Source organism: Nicotiana sylvestris, chromosome 11 (assembly GCF_000393655.2).
Source record: "Nicotiana sylvestris chromosome 11, ASM39365v2, whole genome shotgun sequence".
In the NCBI taxonomy this organism is placed as follows: Eukaryota; Viridiplantae; Streptophyta; class Magnoliopsida; order Solanales; family Solanaceae; genus Nicotiana; species Nicotiana sylvestris.
The window spans coordinates 112,858,039-112,866,911 of record NC_091067.1 but is presented as its reverse complement, the minus strand read 5'-3'; the positions used below and the strand labels follow the sequence as shown (position 1 = coordinate 112,866,911).

The window sequence follows — 8,873 nt, the reverse complement described above, 5'->3', positions numbered from 1 at the left end:
TTCACCAAACAACTCACATTCCTTTTTATACGGATATATATTTTCAAAGAACTTAACATTATCAGATTCTATAACCGTATTATTATGAATGTCAGAATTTTCTGATTTATGAACCAGAAATCGATATGCTTTACTATTGGTCGCATATCCTATGAAAACACAATCAACTGTTTTCGGTCCTATTTTTACCCTTTTGGGTTTAAGACTTGTACTTTCGCCAAACACCCCCACACTTTAAAATAATTCAAGTTGGGCTTCCTTCTTTTCCATTTTTCATATGGAATGGATTGTGTTTTACTATGGGGTACTCGATTTAGTATTCGGCTGGCCGTAAGAATGGCTTCCCCCCACAAGTTCTGTGGCAAACCAGAACTTATCAACAATGCGTTCATCATCTCCTTTAATGAACGATTCTTTCTTTCCGCAATCCCATTGGATTGGGGAGTGTAAGGGGCTGTTGTTTGATGAATAATTCCATATTCTAAACATATTTGTTCAAAAGGAGATTCATATTCACCACCCCTATCACTTCTTATCATTTTGATTTTCTTGTTAAGTTGCGTTTCAACTTCATTTTTGTATTGCTTGAATGCGTCTATTGCTTCATCTTTACTATTAAGTAAGTAAACATAGCAATATCGAGTACTGTCGTCAATAAAAGTTATGAAATACTTCTTTCCACCGCGAGATGGTATTGACTTCATATCACAAATGTCTGTGTGAATTAAGTCTAAAGGATTTGAATTCCTTTCTACCGACTTATAAGGATGTTTAACATACTTAGATTCCACACATATTTAACATTTTGATTTTTCGCATTCAAACTTAGGCAATATTACCAAGTTAATCATTTTCCGCAAGGTTTTATAATTGACATGACCCAAACGTACATGCCATAAATCATTTGACTCAAGTAAGTAAGAAGAAGCTGAAGTTTTATTATTAGTTTCGAAAACTATTACATTCAGCTTGAAAAGGCCCTCAGTAAGGTAACCTTTTCCTACAAACATTTCATTCTTACTTATTACAACCTTGTGGATACAAAAACGCACTTGAAACCGTGCTTTACAAGAAGTCCAGTAGAGACTAAATTCTTCCTAATTTCGGGAACATGAAGGACGTTGTTCAAAGTCATGACCTTGCCAGAAGTCATCTTGAGAAATATCTTCCCATATCCTTCAATTTTTGCTGTAGCAACATTTCCCATAGAAAACATCTCTTCGGGTCCAGCAGAAGCATAGGTAGAAAATGCTTCCCTCACAGAACAAACATGGCGAGTGGCTCCAGAATCAATCCACCACTCCTTAGGATTTCCTACCACGTTGCATTCAGAAAGCATGGCACACAAGTCATCAACATCATCATGATTTTCTACCATGTTTGCTTGACCCCTTTTCTTGTCTTTCTTCCGAGCACGACACTCCGTAGATTTGTGTCCGGTTTTCCCACAGTTGTAGCAGTTTCCACTGAACCGCTTCTTGCTTGGGTTGTATTTCGGACAAGAAGCCTTCTTTCTCTTTTTGTTATCTTCAACAATATTTGCTCCCATTATTATTGAATTTCCATGGCCTCTCCTTTCAACAGCTTTATTGTCCTATTCGATTCTCAATCGAACAATGAGATCTTCAAGGGACATTTCCTTTCGTTTGTGTTTCAAATAATTTTTGAAGTCATTCCACAATGGAGGCAACTTCTCAATTATTGCTGCTACTTGGAATGCTTCATTGATGACAAGACCTTCAATGAAAATTCCGTTAGTAAAATTACTAAAATTTTTACTTTCAACATCAGTATTCATTTGAAATATACCTTCAGTAAGTAGATCATAAATAATCACTTGCAATTCCTGGACTTGGGTAATAACAGACTTGCTATCTACCATTTTGTAGTCTAAAAATGTTGCAGCGACGAATTTCTTCATCCCGACATCTTCAGTTTTGCATTTCTTTTCAAGCGCATTCCACAATTCTTTTGACGTCTCCACGCCGCTGTATACATTATACAGATTATCCTCCAGTCCGCTAAGAATATAATTCCTGCACAAGAAGTCAGAATGCTTCCACGCCTCAATCACGAGAAAGCTTTCATTCTCTGGAGTTTCATCTGGAAGATCAGGAACATCTTCCTTGATGAACTTCTGTAGACATAACGTAGTCAAGTAGAAGAACATCTTCTGCTGCCAGCGCTTGAAATCCATCCCAGAAAAATTTCTGGGTTTCTCTGCCGGTGCCAACGTCGGAGTTCGACTTGTCTATGCGTTGGCAGTCATCATCGGAACAGCTTGATTTTTGTCATTCGCCATTTTTTTTTCTCAAAAAAAAAATGACACAAACAAACGTTTAATAAACGTTTAAAACTGGAGTGAAAAATCACGTAGATTTTAATCTCCAACAAAATGCCACGAAGGCTTTACTCTCCAAATGGGAGTACACAAAACCACAAAGGTTTTAAGTTTCCAGAATAATAAGAATAACACAAATACAGAAATTAAAATTATTAAATTCCTTAAGCTTGTTATTATTATGCCTGTATTTGTAAATAATGATTCTAGAAATTAGAACGTTAGATTATAAACATAAATATAAATAAAACAGAAATTAATTCGAGCCCACTGAATTCACAGTGTTTCCTTAAGGAATTTAATCCCCTCATAGTACCCAAGGTTATGGATTATTTCCTCCCAGGATAGAACGAATTACACACTGGTGTAGCGGTACTTCAAACCCCAGTATTTCAGCGAATACAAAGTTCGGCAGTAAATCACACTTACGGATGCTTTGTTTGTAGTTTAAAACAATGCAGAACAAGGGAGGAAAACTCAGAAGTCGAATGGAAATTCTGAGAGGAAGGAATGCAAATTATAGCCAACGTTGAGTTTTCGGTGAAGAGAAGATCAATAGCTCTCAATTCTATTTTGGTGTGTCTTTTCTCCAACTGCTGCTGTTCATATTTATAGCAGTCAGTTGTGAGACCCGCCCCCTCTCCATGGTGGAGCATACACTAGCTTGTTATGGAGCAAGCCATGGTGGAGCATGTATTAGCTTGTTATGGAGCAAGCACTTAGCCATGGTGGGAGGAGCACTAGGCGGCTGCTATTGCAACTGGTGGTACAATACACGGATTGGAACATATCCGTTACAAACACGGATAATATTACGTTAATATCTACTATTAACAAATAAATTTGGTCCAAAAAATTAATCAATCAATCGATCATTTGACCAAATCCAAATCCATATACGAAGTCGAAGCCATAGCCAAAGCCGAGCCGAGCGAGCGAGCGAGCGACGACGCGCGAGGCTTGCCTTCTTCTTAACTCTTTAAGAGCTACATGAAGTGCATTTGTATATAAACCCACCAAACTCCTTTTCCTCTACCAATGAGGGACAATGTCTCATTAAAAGGAGAGAGAAACTTAAAATTTTACTCAAAAATTTCATTTCCCTCCATTTCCCATTCACCCTCTTTCTAATACCTTTCTATATTAAAAAGAAACTCAACAATCCCCCACATGAATGGGGAATGACTATATCACGGAAGTATGCATGAAAAACTTGTGTGATTTTCAAGCAAGGATTAATTGCATCTGGATAAGTAGGTTTCCCTTTGAACTTTCCGCAGTGAAATTATGTCGGATATACTCGGTCAATCGGTAGATTTGATATCTTTGAACCGTCGAACTTTAGTGTATACCTAGACAACCATAAGTCACACAATCAATCCCTTAACCGTCTTTGGTTCTCATTGTTGTGTTCGTTTCAGCCATGAACACTGCCTGGTTTCATAAGTGCGTAGAGAATTGGCCTTGCAAAATTCTCCTTGAAGCGGCTAACACTTCACACATACATAGGTGATTCCTAAACGTGTCATCTCATAGATACACTATTTGATATACCCTGTATCAAATTTAGAAATCATTAAAAAGCCTTAATGCTTTATCCTTGGTACTGAACATTGTCTCATCACGAGAATGGACTAAAACAAATTTTGTTGACAATGTTGAACCGTCATTAATGACTTTGTTTGATCTCCTTGAACCTAGATCTTGGGATCTCCAGTCTTCTAGGTAGAGTTACCGCCACAATGACTTGTTCTCGGCCATAGTCCCATTCCCCTCGATGATTTCTCAACTACCTCTCTAGTTAGGCCTTTTGTAAGTGGATCTGACACATTATCACTTGACTTTACATAGTCAATCGTGATAATTCCTCTAGAGAGAAGTTGCCTAACGGTTTTATGTCTTCGTCGTATATGACGAGATTTACCGTTATACATAACGCTCCCAGCCCTTCCAATTGCCGCTTGGCTATCACAGTGTATGCATATTGGTGCCAACGGTTTGGGCCAAAATGGAATATCTTCCAAGAAATTCCGGAGCCATTCAGCTTCTTCACCGGCTTTATCTAAGGCTATGAACTCAGCCTCCATTGTAGAGCGGGCAATACATGTTTGTTTGGACGACTTCCAAGATACCGCTCCTCCACCAATAGTGAATACATATCCACTTGTGGACTTCGAATCAGTTGAACCGGTGATCCAATTTGCATCACAATATCCTTCAATCACCGCAGGATATTTACTGTAGTGCAAATCAAAGTTTTGGGTATGTTCTAAATATCCCAAAACTCGTTTCATTGCCATCCAGTGAGATTGACCTGGATTGCTCGTGTATCGACTTAGTTTACTTATAGCACAAGCTATATCTGGTCGTTTACAATTCATGATGTACATTACATCCCAACACACGAGCATAATCCAATTGTGATATTCTTTGGCCTTTGTTCTTTGCTAATGCAAGATTCACGTCAATTGGAGTCTTTGCAACTTTAAAGCCTAAGTGCTTGAATTTTTCAAGTATTGTCTTAATATAATGAGATTGTGACAATGCTAGACCTTCAGGAGTCTTTTGGATCTTAATCCCCAGAATTAAATTTGCAACTCCCAAGTCCTTCATATCAAACTTGCTAGTTAGCATATGCTTAGTTGCATTTATGTTGGCAATGTCATTACTCATTGTCAGCATATCATCCACATATAGGCAAACAATGACTATGTGATTTGGAACATTTTTAATGTACACACATTTATCACATTCATTTATCTTAAAACCATTTGACAACATTGTTTGGTCAAATTTCGCATGCCATTGTTTGGGTGCTTGTTTTAGTCCGTAGAGGGACTTAACAAGTCTACATACCTTCTTTTCTTTACTTGGAACTACAAACCCTTCAGGTTGTTCCATGTAAATTTCTTCCTCCAAATCTCCATTTAAGAAGGCTGTCTTTACGTCCATTTGATGAATTTCAAGACCATAAACTGCAGCTAAAGCTACTAGCATTCGTATGGACGTAATTCTCGTCACTGGAGAATATGTATCAAAGTAGTCAAGACCTTCTCGTTGTCTATACCCTTTGACAACAAGTCTTGCTTTAAATTTATCAATAGTGCCATCATCTTTCATTTTAAAAATCCATTTACACCCCAAAGGTTTATTTCCAGGAGGAAGATCAACCAATTCTCATGTATGATTATTCAATATGGATTCTATTTCACTATTGACTGCCTCTTTCCAAAACAATAATTCCGAAGAAGACATAGCTTCTTTAAATGTTCGAGGCTCATTTTTCAATAAGAAAGTCACAAAATCTGGTCCAAATGAAGTAGACGTTTTTTGACGTTTACTACATCTTGGATCCTCCTAATAAAATGTACTTTCTTTTGTTTCTTCCCGAGGCCGTTTAGATCCTTCACCAAACAACTCACATTCCTTTTTATACAGATATATATTTTTAAAGAACTCAGCATTATCAGATTCTATAACCGTATTATTATGAATGTCAGGATTTTCTTATTTATGAACCAGAAATCGATATGCTTTACTTTTGGTCGCATATCCTCTGAAAACACAATCAACTATTTTCGGTCCTATTTTTACCCTTTTGGGTTTAGGAACTTGTACTTTTGCCAAACACTCCCACACTTTAAAATAATTCAAGTTGGGCTTCCTTCCTTTCCATTTTTCATATGGAATGGATTGTGTTTTGCTATGGGGTACTTGATTTAGTATTCGTCTAGCCGTAAGAATAGCTTCCCCCCACAAGTTCTGTGGCAATCCAGAACTTGTCAACAATGCGTTCATCATCTCCTTTAATGATTTAGGAACTGGTGGTACAATACACGGATTGGAACATATCTGTTACAAACACGGATAATATTACGTTAATATCTACTATTAACAAATAAATTTGGTCCAAAAAATTAATCAATCAATCGATCATTTGACCAAATCCAAATCCGAAGCCGAAGCCGTAGCCGAAGCCGAGCCGAGCGAGCGAGCGACGACGACGGCGCGAGGCTTGCCTTCTTCTTAACTCTTTAAGAGCTACATGAAGTGCATTTGTATATAAACCCACCAAACTCCTTTTCCTCTACCAATGAGAGACAATGTCTCATTAAAAGGAGAGGGAAACTTAAAATTTTTTACTCAAAATTTTCATTTCCCTCCATTTCCCATTCACCCTCTTTTTAATACCTTTCTATATTAAAAAGAAACTCAACAAAAACACATTCTCAACTAATAGGTACCAGCTATATTTGATCTTTTTCTTTCATTCTGCTCTATCATTTACTAAGTCTGCATATATCCCTGGTGATTATAAGTCATTTGATACTTCAATTTTCCTACAATGAAAACAAATAGCTCCATGTGGTCCCATACGAGTCTTCAATTTGGTAGGTTCTTTCTGAATAAGGGAATAATGATGATCCTCAGCCAACATACTGCTCAAACTATCCTGAGATGTTAGATAGGACTAGGACTAGAGCACAACTAAATTTCAATTGTGAAGAAGAAACAGTTAAAGAAGAGTCAATGTGGGTGCAAGATTTTATAGATTAACCTTAATCACGGGAAAGTAGAATACCTTATGGCTTTGATTAAAGTCCCATAAATTTTTTACTATCCTTCTTTTTCATGATCATCATAAGCAGGTTTTACTCCAGCTCACGAAAACCACATCTTTGCAGATTGCAGTACAAAAGATATGATTGTAATTAATCTTTTGAAAAATATGTTAAACAAGAAAGAGAACTTATGATGGGATTACAGTACCTTAGCTTTATGTTTTGATGATCTAACAAATTTATTGTCAAAGAACTAGAAAAGGAATCTGGCACACTTGGTACATAACTCAAATTAACGGACTCCAGCTAATGTGAATTGCCATGACTTCAGAAGATAGAGAATCAACACAAGGACCTGATCTCCTTGTGTTTCCCTGACAGTAGTACAAAGTCAACTGTCTACAACTGGAAAGTGACTGCCTACGCTGTACACGCAAACAGTGCATTACAGTACTGCAGTCACTCCCCTTTGACCAACCAAGTGATTACATCATTCAAGTGATGTCATCCAAGTTGTATTAACAAAGAGCATTACAATAAAACATCACTTGAACACTTGAGAATTCATTCAAGCACTTCAACCGTTCTTCAGTTGAGCATTCAATTCTCAAATACAATCAAGAACAAAGTACAATACTATTACGGACCAGTTCCTACAACAAGTATCTTATATGTCCTTGGTTGAGTTGTAACTTTGTATTAGTTCTTCATTGTAATTCCTACTTTGCTTATCTAGAAGCATTAATTAGGAACCCCTTGTAAAACCATAAACCTTCAGTGTTTGTGTTGTGACTAGAGTTAGTCATGAGTTGAAAGTCTTTGTAATAGGTGTATTGCAAAGTGGCTTGTAACAAGTGTATTACAAGTTAGTGAGATTAAGAGTTTAATTCCTCGATTGCATAGGTTGTAATCTAAAAGTTGTTCATAGTGAAGTTGAAATCCTACCAGTATTGGTCGTGGTTTTTTATCCCCTTGAGCAGGGATTTTTCCACGTAAAAGTTCCCTGTCCCATTTACTTACTGTTTCATTAGAACTACCAGTGGAAACCTATAGAGGACGTGGTCTCTATATAGTTTGGTGGACTCATATATTCTATCAATTGGTATCAGAGCGGGTTCTTTCTATCAGGTTAATACCTAGAAAGGATACTCATAGCTGCTTCACCAAATTTTGAAGAAGGTCAGTCTACGTATAGACCACCCAGGTTCAATGGGCAATACTATGGGTGGTGGAAGGCAAGAATGCATGTCGTTATCATGGCAGAAGATTCTAAGTTGTGAGATTTTATTTGTGATGATCCTTATGTCCCAACTAAGAAGGTTGGAGATCCTCCAGTGACGATGCCAAAAACCAGGAAAGAATACAACGATGCAGATAGGAAAGCTGTTGAGAAAAACTTTTGTGCCAAGAAAATTTTAGTGTGTGGCATAGGACCTGATGAATACAATAGGATCTCAGCCTGTCAATTTGCCAAGAAAATATGGGAAGCTTTGCAAATAGTACACGAGAGAACCACTCAAGTAAAACAATCTAAGATTGATATGTTTACCACTGAGTATGAGCTCTTTAGAATGAAAGACGATGAATCCATTCAAGACATGCACACAAGGTTCACTTCCATCATAAATGAGCTACACTCGCTTGGTGAAATCATTCCCAAGAATAAGCTCATGAGAAAAATTCTCAGTGTTTTGCCCAGTTCATGGGAAAGTAAAGTGAATGCCATTACTGAGCAAAGGATTTGCAGGAGCTGACCATAGATGAGCTAGTTGGAAATCTGAAAACCTACGTAATGAAGAAGAAGAAAGATAGTGAAAGAAGAGAACCAAAGAAGGAAAAGAACCTGGTACTCAAAAATAAAAGCAATGACTCAAGTGAGGAGGACACTGACATGGCTTACTTAACCAGAAGGTTTCAGAAGATGGTCAGAAGAAATGGAGGGATACCAAAGAGAGGCAGTTCCAGCAGAC

At 37.4% G+C, this 8,873-nt stretch overlaps 1 protein-coding gene across 1 annotated transcript; it reads left to right on the top strand.

Moving 5' to 3' along the window:
• The first annotated feature begins 8,243 nt into the window (after positions 1-8,243).
• LOC138881510 (uncharacterized) lies at positions 8,244-8,657 on the top strand. The gene has a single exon (XM_070161742.1). It carries the CDS (start codon positions 8,244-8,246, stop codon positions 8,655-8,657), a length of 414 nt encoding a protein of 137 aa, XP_070017843.1.
• The last annotated feature ends 216 nt before the right edge of the window (positions 8,658-8,873 follow it).